This window comes from Lotus japonicus, chromosome 5 (assembly GCF_012489685.1).
Source record: "Lotus japonicus ecotype B-129 chromosome 5, LjGifu_v1.2".
In the NCBI taxonomy this organism is placed as follows: Eukaryota; Viridiplantae; Streptophyta; class Magnoliopsida; order Fabales; family Fabaceae; genus Lotus; species Lotus japonicus.
Window position 1 is genome coordinate 17,530,308 of NC_080045.1, and position 18,385 is coordinate 17,548,692.

Here is an 18,385-nt window from a genome sequence, read left to right on the forward strand (position 1 = left end):
TAAAAAATTACAAACATAAATTTTAGATATTAGGGTATATAATAACGGTCACCCGTGCATTGCACGAGTTATTCAACTAGTTATTTCCTTAAATAATGGTATAAATTGATACAAATCCATAATAATTGATCTATAATTTTACTTATAGAAAATTAATAAAAAAGTTAACCATCATATTAGTCCCTGTCTTTGTGTCGCCGTCTGATTTAGGTCCTTCCCCAGAAAAATTATTGTAAATGGTCCTTATGTTTGAAAATGATTTCGAACAGATCCTTGCCGGAGCTCCGAGCTCCGAGCTCCGGCGTGTGATGATTTGGATCGCTGATTGTGTTAATTATGTTTACGTGAATTTTAAAAAAATACACATCATAAAATTAAATTAACAAAAGTTAAATTAAATTGAAAGCCCAAATTAACCCCAATTCTAAATCCATAATTCATCTTCATAAACATGAATCTTCTTCAACATCATGAGTGTTCTTGATCGAAATTTTTTCACATTAATCTCATCTTCATTTTCTTATTCATCATCTTCATAAAATTAAGAACAATAAACAAATTGTCAAAAAAAAAAGAACAATAAACAAAATAAAATACCAAAACACCAAATTTAATTTCCCCTGGTCTTCACTTTCAAAAAAAAAAACCCTGATCTTCATCATCATAACAGAAACACATAATCAATTTCCAGAAAACTAAAAACCCCAATCCCCATCATGGAATCCTCCATCCAACTCCTACACCACAACCCGTTTGACGCCATGGAATCATCCATCCAACTCCACGACATCACCCCAAACCTCCTCACCCTAAACCTCCTCACCTCAAACCTCCTCACCCAAATTCTCCTCCACCTCCAACCAGAGCTCTATGAGCCCCAACCCCACCCCCACATGCAACCAGATCTGTGAATCGAAGGGCAGAGACTAAGAGTTTGTGTTTGGAACCACGTTATGATGAAGAGGAAGAATAAGAAGATGAAATCTCCTTCTCAAACCCTCTAACCCATGGCGACATAACCGAGAAAGGCATCAACTTCAACCTCAGAAACAACTTGAAGAAAAAGTACTTATCTTCAATCTCACCAAAATACCACAACCCCAAAAGCTGAGTCAATGCATCCCTCACAGCCCACCTCACCAGAATAAACCTTGAAAGCCTCTTGAGACCTAATTTTGAACCATCCCAAACTAACCCAGTAACCTCCCTACGAGAAAAGGGCGGCGAGAAGGGTGTCATTCCCCCAAATTGGTTTTCTTCTCGTTCTTCATCTCCTTGTTTTCTCGCTCCACCTTGTCATCGTCGCCGGAGAAAAAGTCATCATCTAAGGTTCTGACGCAGGTGAGAGGAATAGGAATGTGAGGAGGTTGGAGGAGAATGAAGAGGTGGCTTGTATGAGGAGGTGTGAAGTTGAACGCAGGTTGATGATGATTCTGGAGTTTTGATGATGATTCTAGATTATTCTTTTTTGGTTCAATTGTGGCAATGTTTATGAGTTAGGGATTTGGGTTAATTGAGGGCGAATTGAGATGTGTTTGGTGGGGAATTAATTTAGTTGATTAGATTAGGGTTATAATTAGGAAGAGGTTAATTTAGTTTAATAATCTAGCTTGTAATTTTTTTTATTCCACGTCACCTTACTAAACACAGTTAACATGTCGCTCCATATGACTTTCAAACATGAGGATTATTTACAATAATTTTTTTGGGAAGAGACCTAGATCAGACGGCGACACAAAGACTGGGACTAATATGATGGTTAACCCTTAATAAAATTTCATCCAAAATCTAGTGATTATTATTATTAACTTTAATATAAATGAAATTTAAAAAAGTCAAAGTATTTATGTATTGAACTGAGGAGTTTGCTCAATGTTAAACGAATCGTAATTTTTTCATTCAGTGGAGCATTTGTTCTAGGTTGGAATTTTTCAATCAAATTCAAGTTCCTGACAAAAAAAAAGTCAAACTTTTAAATTATAAACACTCATTTTACTAGTGTAAACATCTAATAGGTTTTCCTTTAGTTTTCGTTTCTTTGTTTCTTTCTTTTTCCAAAAAAAACCTAACCTTATGGCTTCTTTCTGTGAAAACATCAAAAGAATTAGACCTGGAAAAGATGTGAAACTATGATCTATTCCAAGTTTTAAAGTGTTTAGAATTCAAGTATGGAGTTAGAGTCCCACATTGGTTAAGTTTGGGTGTAGAGAAGACTTTATAAGGAGATGGACCCATAAACCTAATGCCTTAAGGTTTTAGGTTAAGATGTGGCGTCAAGATCTCTTGGTGTCTTGCTCATCGGCCCATGGGCTCCCATGTCTCCCCAACAAGTGGTATCAGAGCCGATGGTTGGTGTAGCCATGGTTACGGCTCCTTGTGTCGAAAGTCTTCCTAGCGGTGTGGCTAGGCGGCGGGTTCCGTTGACGCGGTGAAGCGAACGGCGGTGCAAGAGTGGATAAGCTTCAGCGGAGAGGTGCCATGACAATGTAGTGGTTACTCGCACTTGAGGGGGAGATTGTTGAGAATTCAAGTGCGGAGTTGGAGTCCCACATTGGTTAAGTGTGGGTGAGGAGAATAGTTTATAAGAGATGTGACTCATAAACCTAATGCCTTAAGGTTTTGGGTTCAGATGTGGTGTCCAAGATCTCTTGGTGTCTTGCTCCTCGGCCTATGAGCTCCCCTGTCTCCCCTAACAAGTGGTATTAGAGCCGATGGTTGGTGTAGCCATGGTTACGGCTCCTTGTGTCGAAAGTCTTCCTAGCTGTGTGGCTAGACGACGGGTTCCGTTGACGCGGTGAAGCTAACGGCGGTGCAAGAGTGGATAAGCTTCGGCGAAGAGGGGCCATGATAATGTGGAGGTGACTCGCACTTGAGGGAAATATTGTTGAGAATTCAAGTGCGGAGTTAGAGTCCCACATTGGTTAAGTTTGGGTGTAGAGAAGACTTTATAAGGAGATTGACCCATAAACCTAATGCCTTAAGGTTTTAGGTTAAGATGTGGCGTCGAAATCTCTTGGTGTCTTGCTCATCGGCCCATGGGCTCCCATGTCTCCCCAACAAGTGGTATCAGAGCCGATGATTGGTGTAGCCATGGTTACGACTCCTTGTGTCGAAAGTCTTCCTAGCGGTGTGGCTAGGCGGCGGGTTCCATTGACGCGGTGAAGCGAACGACGGTGCAAGGGTGGATATGCTTCCGCGGAGGGGGGTCATGATAATGTGGTGGTGACTCGCACTTGAGGGGAGATTGTTGAGAATTCAAGTGCGGAGTTGGAGTCCCACATTGGTTAAGTTTGGGTGTAGAGAAGACTTTATAAGGAGATTGACCCATAAACCTAATGCCTTAAGGTTTTAGGTTAAGATGTGGCGTCGAAATCTCTTGGTGTCTTGCTCATCGGCCCATGGGCTCCCATGTCTCCCCAACATAAAGATCTCAATGCCCAACATATTATGGAGATAGTTCTACTTGATGCAAAATTATTTCAAAAATTATTTACTTATTAAAACCACAAAATTAAATAATAATAATAATAATTATATCATTATAATACAAAATCTAATGGTTATCATTTTATCATTATTATTATTATTTTCAAAACTATCATTATTATAACATTATATTAAGTGTAGTATTAAGTTATTTAGTTTTAGTTACTTTGAAATCATATCATACATATTTTTTCCCCTCCTCTTGGGAAATATCATATCATTAACATAATACAATTTATATCATAATTTACATAATTAATATATTTTGATCTTATTTATTTTAAGGCTTAATATATCAGAAGGCCCCTGAAATTGTAAAGGGAATCAGTTCCAGGGCCTGTAAAATTTTCGCATCAAATTGGGTCCCTAAGAATTTTTTTTTAATTCAATTAAGGACAAAGTGTATCTGATGCTGAAGTGGCTTCAATTTTATCCTACTCAGCTTTTCCACGTGGCATTTGGAATTTTTTTTAATTAAAAAATTCTAAAACATAAATGGAGAATTAAAAAAATTAAAAAATTGAAATAATTTTAAATCTTTCATCATCAACATTTTCATCTTCCACTTTCATCCATCAAGAAGAAACCCAGCAACTCAACCCCTAAAAAACCCAGAACTCAACTCATGAAAAATCCACCACCACCACCCCCAATTCCCCTTCTTCCTTCTCCATCACCAACAAAACATCCCACACCATAACAAATTGGGGCAAGACATGAAGACCCATTGAAGCACCCTCTTTTTTTTATCAAACATTTAATCCATAGCATCAGTTCATAGAAAGTCATGTACCATCATCAAACTAATTCCATACACAAATCGAGCAGATCCGAATTCTTGATATATTAAAAAGGGCTGGAGTTAAAAACCCATACTGAAGATACAAATCCAGGAAGGAAAGAAAACTAACAAGCTATAAAGCAATGGAAATTGAAAATACTAAAGACTGATAAAGAAACAAAACAGCAAGAAGAGAAATAAAACGAAGACAAGCATTCCCAACGACAGCACCGCATAGAATGCAACACAAATTTAAAATTCCCAGATCCAAATTCTTCACTTACAACTTCCAAAGAAAAATCTAAAAATCTCAGATCTAACATAGTTCTTAACGCCTAATGCAGATACCTAGATCAACCAACGAAATTCAACACACGCACACACCAGAAAGCAAGAAATCCACAGGATTGTTGTTCGCAGGGGCAACTTCTGCTATGTTCCTCCTCGACATCAAAGGTCGCGTCCTCATCTGACGTGACTACCGCGGCGACGTCTCCGCCCTCGACGCCGAACGCTTCTTCACCAAGCTCATCGAAAAACAGGTTCCACTCCTTCATCTTCTTCACTTCCATCCATTCATTCCGATCCCGTTTTTCACAGAATCTAACTTTCGATTTTCCCTTTCTCATTGCACAGGCTGATGCGCAATCTCAAGATCCGGTTGTGCACGATGTATCAGCTACATTTTCGTGCAGCACAACAATGTTTACCTCATGATAGCCACCAGATAGAACTGGGTTTTGTGGATCAGAGTGTGGTGTTGTTGAATTTGTGGGTTGTTAGATGAGGATGAGTTTCTAGGTCAAGAGATCAGTTTTTTTTTTTAACTCAAGAGATTAGTTAATTAGGACTGAGATTAGTTAATAAGATTAATTGAGTTTAATTTTGATTTTCAATTAATTATATGAGTTGGAATTAGTTGGTATTAAAAAAAAAAGATAAAAGCCACGTGGAAATGCCATCTGTGTTAAAATTAAGCCACATTAGACCCAGACACACTTTGACCTTAATTAGATTAAAAAATATTTTTTAGGGACCCAATTTGATGCGAAAATTTTCTAGGCCCTGGATTTGATTCCCTTTATAATTACAGGGGCCTTCTGATGTATTAAGCCTTATTTTAATTATTTGAATTTGTATGTAGCACTTTTAAGAGTTACAAGCAAATAAGGGTTAAATATTATTGTCATTGATGTTGAATAAAATGCATGTTCAACAAGAATAATGTTACCTACAAAGAGAGGTGTGTAGAGGTGGAAGGAAGAGAGAGATAGGAAGAAAAGAAAAAGTAAGAGAGAGAAAGTATGAGATGTGATAGATGATAAGAGGAGAGAGATAGAAATAAAAATAGGTGGAAATGAAGTGTTTAAAAAGGGAGGTGTGTATATATCATTACTCGTTCAACAACAACAAATATTCTTTATAAGATGTTTTTAATAAGATTTCACTAACACATAATAATTTTTTATGACGTACATGTGTGTTCATTTTAGCTTTTTATTATAAATATTATACATTTGAATCTTTGATTATACCATTCATGCATGACACGAGTATAATAGTAGTATTGATTATAAGAAACAACATGAGAACACCCTTCTCAAGTAGGAATAAATAGTTAACCTGAACCTACTAATACTCATAGGTGATCCCCATATTTCATCCCTATTTTGCCAAATTGTCAGCTAAAAAATTAGAATCCCTATAGATATCAACAGCATCAATGCAATCTACCTCTACCAAGAGAAAATCAATAAAGCTCAAATCGTTAAGAAACTTCCAAGGTCTATTCACCAACTAACTCAACCTACCGCAAGTGAAGAATCACATTCAATCACTAATCACTATATGCCTCAAATGAAACTGTTGACAAAATAATAGAGCGTTCAATATCGCCTTCATTTTCGTTTCAAAATCCCACATCTCACCAATGCTTTAGAAAAGAAAGCAATAACTTGTCTCCTACAATTTCTTACTACCCTTCCAATACCACTCGAGCACAAATTCCCTTGAGAGGACCCAACCACAATAAATCCAACACCTCCGCAGACGGATGACTCCATACACTTGTCTAACATCGCATAAAAGAATTGTTCACTTGATGTCCACAAATTTTTGAGAAAATGCATAAACACTACATGGGCATTCCCTCTAACCACGAAAATATTCGTATGCAAATTCCTCACCATTTCAAAGAAACTTAGTGTTTTGAAATACCACAACATTACAAGCAATAGACAATGGCCAATAAACAAAATAAGGGATTAACTCCCAAAGTTCCTGATTTGAGTAAGCCTAAACAGAAGGCCACCTCAACAACAAGCCTTGCAATTGATTCGGACAACACCATAAGAGTACTTCTCGCGAGAAATGGAAAACAAGAATCAAATGTTTGTTTGATTACAATTTTTGAAAACTGTTTTCTATTTTTAAAAATTTCTTTGTTATAATTTTTTAAAACAATTCACATTTTTAATTTTTAAAACTAAAATATGAGGACTCATCAGAAGTGTTTTTTGTTTATGTTTTTAGTTTTCAAATTGCAACTTCTTAATGTTGGGAAACATCTCATACAAACAATTTTTTTCTTATTTTATTTTGAAAAAAAATGTTTCTGAAAAACGTTTTCAAAACAGAAAACTAAAATTGTAATCAAACATGCCTTTCAAATAGTATCATCCTACCTTATGGGAGGATGTAAATTATGTCCATGATAACCACAAGTCGGTTGACTAGCTAGAGTCCTTGAAGTAGGAAAAGGGGATCAATCGTCACCCTAGCTGCATGAAATTTCTTCATTAGTTGCTTCAATAGTCCTACAATTTGATCTTTGAAACTATGCTAGGTTGTCAGTGTTTCATAAATGCTTTTTCTCCTTGATAATCTTGTTTGAGGAATTCATGCCGTAGGTGCAAATCAAGAATTTCCTTGTCCAGTGTTGTGCTTCGGGTGTAAATCCTAGTCTTTCCGAGGGTGTAAGCATTAGCCCAAGCAACCAAAGTACATTGTTTCAATTAGAGGATGCTAATCTCAATTTGGATCTGCGCTAGCTCTCCATTCAGTTGTTTCAAGCGAGTGGCCACCTACTCCTACTCTCGGAGGTCAGCAAGTTGTTTATTTTCAATACCCTCAATTTCAAGTTTCAGGGTATCCTGGTAAGGTGTTAGGCCGATCCCGAAGGTTTTTTGAGAAATTAGGGTGGGAAAGCGAGAGATGGTGATCACCCTTCGTCATGAACTTCCTAAGATGTTATGAGAAACCAATAACGAGCTTCAAAAGAGAGCCTAGGAGAAACTGTCGGTTGCCTTGTTTGTAATGAGTCAGGGTAGTAGAATGTTGAAAGGAAGAAGTGGCACCCTTTCAGGATCTCGGTTGCTTTCTTGCTCGGCCGCATGAGTTTCTGCGACATTCCTTGAAGTTGTGGGACCACTAGGTTGGCAAAATGATGAGAGATCATAGGAGGAGTCGCCATAAGAGTGATCGCAGTCTGGGAGTCATTGTTGTCTAACATGACGATTGGAACGAAGAGCAAGAGAAAGGTCCAAGGAAGTAGGTTTCTACGGCGGATTGTTACCGAAAAGAAAAAAGTTGCTCGAGAAGGGTTGCGACAATAAGGGCAATAAACTGATAAGAGATTCGAAATCCTGGGGTAACATAAATTTAAAAGTGACTATTGAATCCGTTTTTACATTCTGATTCACCAGGTAACCACTAAATTGAGAATGCATAGGGGTAATGTATTGGCTCCTAAAAAATTGCAACAACTACTTTGACAATAAAAAAGACATACTAGCCACAGTATAGGAACTATTCATTAAACGAATAGCTGAGGGCCGCTAGATTGGTCGTTGATACGCACAACGGGTTGAGATTGCTGAATGAATAATCATGTACATGGACAAGACTTGTGGAAAAATTTAGAAGTTTGGTCATAACGGAAAAGATATTTCAGAGCTTCTATAATATTTTCACGTGCATAATAGCAACATGTTAAGTTCCTTAATAATAAGAAGAATGATTTTCCTACTATTGAACCAACCGATATAAGGAAGATTGATTTATAATAGACTTACATGGTGAATGGGAGAAATAAAACACTAACACGGTAGGATTTATGATGATTTGCAAGAGGCTGGACGTGGGTTTGTGGTTGGTTGTTGATCAATCGCTATAGTTAGCCGATCATTACTCCTTTTAAATAAGGGAATGGTCATTTGTAAACACACAATACAAACAATCAATACAATCTACAAGTTTTCCGTATTTTCTTTAGTCATTTACGTTTCTCCCTTTACTTTTCCAGAACTTTACCTTATTTTAGCCTTTTACTTTCAGCCTTTATTTACAACCCTTAAGTCTTTTATTTATCCATTTTAATCGTTTTCTTAGTGGCATAGACTTACTTCCTCTTTTCAACCTCTCAATAGCAATCACTAAGAACTATTTCAAGTGTCTTAGAAACCTGCATTAAGGAACAAAGTCTCTTATTCAAACAATCACTTGATTAGGTACGTTGATTTCTCAACCGACTCACATCCCTAAACCCAAATCTATTTGAAACAAACAGATCTACCGATTTGTGATGGCACGTCCGAAAGCTGTACCGAACAAGCACTGGAGTTCAAATAGAGACCGAAATAATATTTATCAAGTAGAAGACAAGAACAAAAATATTCTAAATACTAAAGTAATAATAGTAATGAAACTGGTCAACCAATTATGATTCAACCCACACAAACATGGCAGGCACTTCATTCAAACATGTAACTACAACATGGTTTTATAAATTATAAGTGGCTTGCACGTAAAAATGGCGTCGCGTGCTACCAAACACCTACATTTTGCTGTATATATATTAGTTCATTGACAAGCTTGTTACAGTTCCTAGTATTCCAACCAGCTTGAAAAATAAACACACAGACTAGTGTACCTTAAGCATGTCTTCTCCCTATGGCAAAGTTGATGAACACGAGCAAATATTGTTAGAAGCCAAGAGGAAAACCAGGAAGAGAATCACAATCATAAGCTTGTCCTCAATAGTCTTGGTTGGTGTTGTGTTTGCTTCTGTTTTTGGAACACTTAACAACAACTCCAAAAGTGGCAATAATGCTAATTCTTCTGAATCAGTAACGAGTTCGGTGAAGGCGGTGTGTGATGTGACGCTGTACAAGGACTCGTGCTATAGAAGCCTTGGCTCTGCTGTGGATTCAGGGGATGTTCAGCCTGAGGAGCTGTTCAAGGTGTCCATTGAAGTGGCCTTAGCTGAAGTGTCTAGAGCTGTTGGGCATTTCAATGAAGATGGGGGTGTTTTCAAAGGGTTGAATGATGCAAAGATCAAAGAAGCTGTGAGGATTTGCAGGGATGTTTTGGATCTTGCTGTTGATCATTTGAATAGCTCTTTGAGTACTTCAGGGGAAAGTTCTTCCCTTCTTAAGGTTTTTGAGGATCTTCAAACATGGTTAAGTGCTGCAGGTACTACTAAATTTGCATGTCCCTTTCCTTCTGTTCTAATGAAATAGACATCATTAAAAAGACACTTTTCTGGAAGAAAGGAAAAAAACTTAATTCCTTCTAAGCCAATTTTCTTTTTCTAACATTCTTTCCATCAGTAAAACATAGGAGAATAATTTATAAACATCTTCATAGTGATGACACTCAATGTAAAAAGGAAAAAGTGATAAGAGAAATAGTTGATGTGTTATATAATGTATGTGATTAGAAGTAGACATAGAAATAAAAATGGGATGCCTTTCGATCACTATTTGATCGGAGTGTTGCAAAGTGTAGCTAGCTTGCTAAGGAAAATGATTCGTAGAAATTCTTCTAGTGCATACATCTAAAAGACACTTGGAAAGAGAAAGGAAAGAGAAGAGAGAAAAGTAATGAATGTGATATATGATAAAAGAGAGATAGAGAAAAAATGAAATGTGTATTGTATGTCTGCACCATTTGTATGTTTTAGTATTATTATTGACTAGCTAATTTGTTTGCGACTCAAACATGCAAACACTGCAGACATGTAAACAGACACCTCATTTTACTCTGTTTCTTTCTCTTCTACTATATATCACATCCATTATTTCTCTCTTTTCTATTTCTTTCTAACTTCAGGTGTCTATATGATGTTATTGCACTGTGTGGAACTCTACAAATCAATCAATTAGAATTCTTACTTGCATGTGCCCTACAATGGGGAACTTTTGTGAGCCTTTTGCTTCATAACGACATAATACTTTTTTGGCCTACTTTTTTCCTTGTCTGCTGAAACAGGTACATACCAGCAGACATGCATTGAAGGCTTTGAAGATGCAAAAGAACCATTGAAGGAAAAGGCAGAAACCTATCTCAAAAACGCTACAGAACTCACCAGCAACAGTCTTGCCATCATTACCTGGATCAACAAGGCCGCAAGCACCGTGAACTTGAGGCGCTTACTGAGTTCACTACCTCATCAGAACGAAGCACCGAAATGGCTTCATTCAAATGACAGGAAGCTGCTTCAAACACAGGATTTGAGATCAAAAGCTCATATTGTTGTGGCCAAAGATGGAAGTGGGAAATACAAAACTATTTCTGCTGCACTTAAGCATGTCCCTGATAAGAGCACCAAGAGGACTGTGATCTATGTGAAGAAAGGGCTTTACTATGAAAATGTCAGGGTGGAGAAGACCAAATGGAATGTGATGATCATTGGAGATGGCATGACTGCTACAATTGTGTCTGGAAGGCTTAACGTTGTTGATGGCACACCAACATTTTCAAGTGCAACATTTGGTATGTGATTCTCTTCATTAACTTTGACTTAATAAGGTTTTAGTATGTTTTGCTTAATCACATTTTTTGTTCCTCTAGTTTCAGAAATGCATGATTTTGATCCCTAGAGTTTCAATTGCTCAAATTAAGTCCCTCTAATTTCAAAATTGACATGTATCACAACTTTTTTTTTCTTTAATTAATTGATGACTAGTTAAAATCAAGACCAAATTTGTTTGATTTTGAAATTATAGGGGCCTAATTCGAGCAATTGAAATAATAAGAACCAAAATCACGCATTTCTGAAATCATACAGACAAAAAGTGTAATTAACCCAATATGTTTTCAGTCCCAATTATTGGAAATATTTATTTTAATCCTTCTTTGTTTTTGTTTGACTTTAGTCCCTGCATTTTCTAAATTGTCATGTTTCAGATACTCAAGGGACTAATAAGTCTTCGAAATTGTCTTTTTCTTTTGATATTTGTCATCTCAGGACTAAAACATGGCTAGTTAAAAAATACAGGAATGTAGTCAATAAATAAAAAAACAAAGTGACTAAAACGGTAATTTCCAATAATGCATGAACCAAGAACATATTTAAGGCTTCTAATAAAATGCAGTGTATCTTTTCAGTTTTCATAAACACAAATGGGATGATAGAGTAACATTTTGTTTTTGTTTTCTTGGGATGCAAATAGCTGTGTTTGGAAGGAATTTCATAGCTAGAGACATGGGTTTTCGCAATACAGCTGGTCCTCAAAAGCACCAAGCAGTAGCACTGATGACAAGTGCTGATCAAGCAGTTTTCTACAAGTGTCACATTGATGCATATCAGGACACACTCTATGTTCATGCCAATCGTCAATTCTATAGAGAATGCTACATTTATGGCACAGTGGACTTCATTTTTGGAAATTCAGCAGCAGTGATCCAAAACTGCAACATTTTGCCAAAGGTACCAATGCATGGGCAGCAGATCACAATCACAGCACAAGGCAAAACTGACCCTAACATGAACACAGGAATCTCAATTCAGTATTGCAATATTGCACCCTTTGGGAACTTGAGTTCTGTCCAAACTTACCTAGGAAGACCCTGGAAGAATTACTCAACCACAGTTTACGTAAGGTCCAGAATGGACAGCTTTGTTAACCCAAAGGGATGGTTACCATGGGTAGGGAACTCAGCACCAGACACCATCTTTTATTCAGAATTTCGGAATGTTGGACCAGGTGCTTCAACAAAGAATAGAGTGAAGTGGAAGGGTTTGAGAACCATTACTAGTAAACAAGCCAGCAAGTTTTCAATCAAGTCTTTTCTTCAAGGAGATAGATGGATTCCTTCATCAGGTGCCCCTTTTAAGTCTGATCTGTGAGTGCAGCCACAAGATGCAAATTCTCCCTTTTGTCATTACAGTAATGATATATAGATATCCAAACACTGCAGACATTCCACAGACACCTCATTTTCTCTATATATCTCTCTTATCACATTCATCATGTATCTATCTTCTCTCCATTTCTCACCCTGGGTGTCTGCATTATGCGGGTGTCTACGGATGATTATCCTTGTCAGAATTGTCTCCACTTCTGTTATTTTTTCCCTTTCCCATGATCTTCTTGATTTTGTATATTTTGAGACTGTAAGTTGATTCTTTTGATTAATATTTCTTTAAAACTCTATTGAACCAAAATAAAGGCTGCACTGAGATAGCAGAGTAATTGTGGATTAGTACGAATTGCTTTGCAATATATTCCATTACTTCAACATGGATCCTCTGCACTCATTTTCTCCACAGCTCTCTGCTGCAAATTCTTGGCTCTTAATTCTTTAATTAAATGACTCACAATGATTAGTAAAATGTTAAATTGGTCAAAAGTTTTAAACACTTGCCATTTTGCTGCTGCAGAGACTGCAGGGCAGAGAATCCAACTTCAGATTATTTCTGCAAACTTGTCCATGATTTTATTAAGACTTGAGTTTTCATCAGAACATCCATGATTCTTGCCATTTATGGATGCTCCTTCCTCTAAGACTAAAACCATTCAGTAACATCACATCTAACAAGTACTGAATCAAAATCTTAAAAGTATACAGTTTCAGCTATCTAATTTTGTAATCCTTCAGCATAGGGTATATCTGTATCAGGAAGCCATGTATTTCCCAAAGTAAAATTAAGCACTGTGAAGTTCCAAGCTTGAGTAGCATTCAACAGAGAGTAACCTGGCCATTGTACCCTATTGCTAGTCTTTGAACCAGGTCCATAGTTGTTGAACTCTCCATAAAAGAGGGTGTCCAACCCAACTGTGCCATTCCACTCTAACCACCCAGAAGGATGAATTAGATCTCCAATATATGACTGAAGATAAACAGTCCTTGAATAAACCTTCCATGGCCTTCCTAAGTAACTCAAGGTGGAATTCAACTCTGCAGCCAAGTCTGGTGCAGCATCAATTGTGCAGTTTTGGATTGAAATTCCAGTGTTCTGATTCGGATCGGTTCTGCCTTGTGCTGTGACAGCATTCTTCTGGAATGGCAGCGGTTTTCTGGCGTAGATGTTGCAGTTCTGGAAGACCACTGCAGCATTGCCAAAAATGAAGTCCACAGTGCCATAGATATCACATTCTCTGTAGAATTGCCTCAGAGAGTGGACATAGAGTGTGTCTTGATACCCTTCGAAGCTGCAACGGTAGAAAGTGGACAGGTCGGCGTTGTTCCTCACTGCTACTGCTTGGTGTTTTGCAGGACCTGCTGTGTTTCTGAATGTTACATCCACTGCTGTAAATCTTTCTCCAGAAACAGCTGCATTCAAAAGGAAATGTGGTACTGAATCAGAATTTTTCAAAAAAAAAATATAGCAATGATTAATATAAACTGACTAATTATACTCTTAATTCGTCCCTGAAAGATAAAGCGTTGGGCAGGAAAGTCCCAAACGATTGACACATTCAAGGATATTTTTTTTTAGATATTTCCTTCTTTCAAGGACGAACAAGTGTTTTATCTTTCCGGACAAATTTGAGGGTTCACTTGATAAATAAAGTTTTGTACAAGAAGTGTATATGCTAAAGTGATGATTTTTAGTCATATTTATCACATTGCAAAATAAATAGTTTAGCAGAGAATCTGCCATATAATGACTGATGCAGAAACTTTTGGTGTTAAGTGAAGTCTCAAGAATTGTTTAATATTGTTTTTGTGATTAAGACAAGTAAATTTTTTGTCAAGGAAAATGAGGAGAGTGTAGAATGAATGAAGTTATAAAGCACTTACCAAAGGTGGAAGAATTGAAAGTTGTCCATCCATCTATGACACTATGGTTCCCTGTGATTATAGTCTTGTTAATACCATCTCCAACTAGCAGAATATTCTTCTTTTCTTTGGGAACAATTACATATTCCTCATAGTATCCTTCTCTGACATAGATAAGGAAATATCCATCTTGTGGCTTAGTGTGATTTGGTGCAGCAGCAATAGCATCTCCAATAGAAGTGTAGTTGTCTGTCCCATTATAGGGACTCACAATCACAAAGTCGTTTAATAGAACTCCTTGGTTTTCACTTTCTTTCAGAATCCTTTCAGTTCTAGTGCAATTGAATGATTTCTTGCAACTGTACTTTGTGCGAAGAAGCTGCAACAAAGTAATGTTTCAAAATTGTAGCCTTTCAATAACACCAAAGCAAAATTCAGTCATGCATAAATGAATATTTAACAACATTTTCTTGTCTAATTACCAAGTACTATATATGGTGATATGACTAAAATATATGCCTGCTTTTGTGTATGTATGTAGTAAAATTGATAATTGTTTTGACAAAGTGAAAAGTCACTTTGATCCCAGAAATATATTGTGTAGATCAATTTCATGCCCCTACTAAAAAAAATAGAGGGTAAATGGTCCTAGAAGGCTAAGGTATGAATAACTCTCAACCGATTCTCACTATCCTATAAACTGCTCACAAACATTTTCAGTTTAGTCCTTCCAAGGACTAGAATGGATCACTTTTTCATCTATCAAGTATTATATTGATGTTGATTTCCATCTTTCAGAGACTAAGTGGATTGATCGACCACTTACTATTTTAAGAAAAATTAAAAGTGACTATTCACTCATTGTTAGGCACACGAAAATGAATATTTGAGCTGTTGCCGTTTCTTTCTTTGTCTCCATTCTTGAAAAATATTATTGAATATATCTGAGAATAATTTTGTTTTCAAGTCTATTATTCATGCACCTAGCTTAAGTAATGAAGGCAAAGACAAATTGAAAAGAACCCCACCCTTTTTATTACTCAAAAATTTGCAAGTATGATGTAACATTGTAACTATATATATGCACAATTTTTTTCTCATTTATAAAACTTAAATTAAGAACCTTTGCAAAGAATTGACCAAGATTTGGTTATTATATGGAAGTATAAAATGGCATGTAGTAAGAGAAATCATATATGTCGGTGACATACACAGGTAAGATCCCACGTGACATTCAACGTTTAAAACAGAGGAAAGCAGATCTTACTAGTTTGATCTGTGGAGGTGTGGGCAACCCATTCAACTGTGTTGACTTGACCAATTCATTGTTTTTAAAACTATAGTACATCTTGGAAGTTAAAATCAGCCATATCGGCAGATATTTGATGTATATAAAGAACCGTTCATAAAAAGATAAGTATATATCTGAAGTCCAATATGCCATGAGTGTTATTTTTAATATTGTTAGTTTTAAGATGGGATTGTCTATATATACCATGATAAACTAGACAACAAAGTCGTCTATTAAGATTTTGTCTTACGCTAGTTAAGAATAGGTAATAGGTATGTTTTGACTGAGGCTCATCAGAGCACGTGGACGTGTTAATTTAAAATGGGCAAAAGGATGTTTTGTTAAACGTCAAGTGACACATAAGAAGATTTGAAGAAATTATTGTTTACTATGAAAGTAGTAAAGAAACGATTATGATTCTGCATTAAATAAACATCGACATATTTTATGTGATTTGCTTTTTAAGTCAAATTAAGGAAATTACATTGATGAGTGACATCTTAGTTGATCAATCTAAACCGTAGGAACTAATTTATCTGATGTTTTACATATTCAAAGATTCAACGTATTAACTGCAAAAAATTTCAGATGCAAAGCTTGACCATTCACTTCATTTAAAAATAGTAATGCACACCAATAAAGTTGTTGGAAATTTAATGTTTGAGATGCAAAACAAAGTTATGATTATGGCTCTTGTACTTTGTTATTAAAATCCACCCCTCACTTCATCATATATAGACTAGGACCCAAATCATGAGTAGTAAACAACACTTCAATGCAGAAACTATAGCTGAATCAATCACACAGAACTTTCAATGTATATGGACTTGTTTAAATAACCTCACGGAAAACTTGGGTTAAATTACTCTAGTCTCAGGTAAACCAATGATATTTTAGATAAGTGAAATTTCTCACATATCATTGATCTACCTAGAATGAACTATAGTCACTTAACATGAGTTTTTTTTAGGGTCATTTAGACAACTCCTCAATGGACGGACGCATAAGTATTAGTTAATTACCTTGATAAGCTTCTCAAGTGGCTGCCTGACCTTAAACACCTTAGTAGGAAGCCCATGTTTCCTGGTCTTGCTCCTCTTCAGATTTTTATCAAGTGCCTGAGTGACCAACCCAAGTGAAATACTATACAACTGCGTCACATCCTTCAATGGAACAGCAAGAGCATTGGCAATGCCGCTCTTGGTCACCACCAAACCATCATAGCAAGTGTACTGGTTCGTCGACACCGCGCTTAAATAGCTCTCAATCTTCTCAACAAGCTCTAAGTCTGTTGCATTAGCTGTTGATGATTTGAGCTCCTCGGAGACGGAGCTCAAGTAGTCCACGTTGAGATGGTTCAGGTCACTGCAGTCGCCAAGTGCAGCGATCTCTGCGCGGTTGAGAGATGAAGAAGAAGAAGATTGGTGGCGTTTGAGGAAGTCATCGAAGACTTTGGATAGTTTTCTGGCTTGTTTGAGGCTTTGTTTGATGGAGAATTTGCCGAAATTGTATGGATCAGAGGGTGAGGAACGGATTGCTGAGAGGATTGATCGGCATAGTTTTGGATACAATGTGGATTTGCAGGCAGAGGCAGAAGAAGGAGAAGAAGAATTAGAAGATGGAGATTGAGCTAGGAGTGATGGTGCAAATAGGAAGAGGAAGAGGAAGAAGAGAGAAAAGGAAAGTGTTGGGGGTGACATTTTTATGTTTTTGTTAATTTGTGAATGTGATGTGTGTGTTGGACTTGGAGTGATGGAGATTTATAGGCTCTGATATAACACGGCTCGAGAAGAGAGATAAATGAGTGATATGATAGGTGATTGAATAAGAACTGCAAAGACAAATAGTGAGGAAAATAAGTAGAATGAAATGAAAGCAGAGAAACTGAAGTGCGAATGTATCAAAACTCGAGTGAATGCATGTGATATGTGTTGGAATGGTGGATGGAGATTTATAGAGTGAGAGTGAGAGAGGTGAATCAGTTGAGATGAAGCTAGCGTGAATGCGCGTACAGAATTATTAAAGGAGAATGAGGAATGGTACAAGTGTTTAGTATGGTGTGGGGTGTGTCGGTGTGAGTACAACACAGTGGGTGTACAATGAATGCATTGTTAGCAGAGCAGAGGAACGTGCAAGGGAAGACTTCAACTAAAGTTAATTGTTAGTTTGTTACTATTGAGATGACTAAAATTGATGAGTAGATGCTTTATGGGTGTAAACATTGTGAGAAATGAAAATTAGAGAGAAATAATAAATGTGAAATATGATATAAGAAGATAGAAATATAATGGAGAAGAAAATGGTGTATGTGGGGTGACTGTGTGCTGAAATTGGTGTTTATGTATCATAATTGTTTTGTTGAGTTGTGGTGATGAGTTACATGCTTTCTAGACTGGAGAATTGCAATTATGAGCTATTCGGTGTAACTAAACAATGAGTATCTTCCAACAACCTTTTTTTAGTTTCTTGAATTCTTTTTTTTTTTTCTCTTTCCTCTGTTCCTCTCTTGATTTTGTCTGTTTCAATAATGAATATTTAAAAAAGAGCATTTGAGTTTGGTTCTCACATAATACATGCAGATTAGTGTTAAGTGTGAACTATATGATTGTGGTTGTGGACATTACATAATAATGGTGCTTAATTAGCAGTAGGGGAAATTAAGAACCCATCTAACAGATTTAGCAGTTGCTTTCAAGATTTTCGCCAATTGGACTAAGATTCAATGATTAATGGATGGAGATAATGTATTACAGTTCAAGGGCCAGTAGAATGAAAAAGACAACCATTAGCTATTTTTTTCCTTTAGATGAAGTATTTAC

The 18,385-nt window shown here is 36.6% G+C and overlaps 2 protein-coding genes across 2 annotated transcripts; one reads left to right on the forward strand and one right to left on the reverse strand.

The window, feature by feature from the left end:
- Positions 1-9,139: 9,139 nt before the first annotated feature.
- LOC130716761 (putative pectinesterase/pectinesterase inhibitor 24) lies at positions 9,140-12,792 on the forward strand. The gene is made up of 3 exons (XM_057566768.1): positions 9,140-9,739; positions 10,538-11,041; positions 11,722-12,792. The coding sequence occupies exons 1-3, from the start codon at positions 9,205-9,207 to the stop codon at positions 12,396-12,398; spliced, it is 1,716 nt and encodes a 571-aa protein (XP_057422751.1). The 5' UTR covers positions 9,140-9,204; the 3' UTR covers positions 12,399-12,792.
- Positions 12,793-12,918: 126 nt separating this feature from the next.
- LOC130716760 (probable pectinesterase/pectinesterase inhibitor 47) lies at positions 12,919-17,528 on the reverse strand. The gene is made up of 3 exons (XM_057566767.1): positions 16,589-17,528; positions 14,297-14,654; positions 12,919-13,825 (listed from the first exon to the last, which is right to left on the reverse strand). The coding sequence occupies exons 1-3, from the start codon at positions 17,264-17,266 to the stop codon at positions 13,131-13,133; spliced, it is 1,731 nt and encodes a 576-aa protein (XP_057422750.1). The 5' UTR covers positions 17,267-17,528; the 3' UTR covers positions 12,919-13,130.
- Between the last annotated feature and the right edge of the window lie 857 nt (positions 17,529-18,385).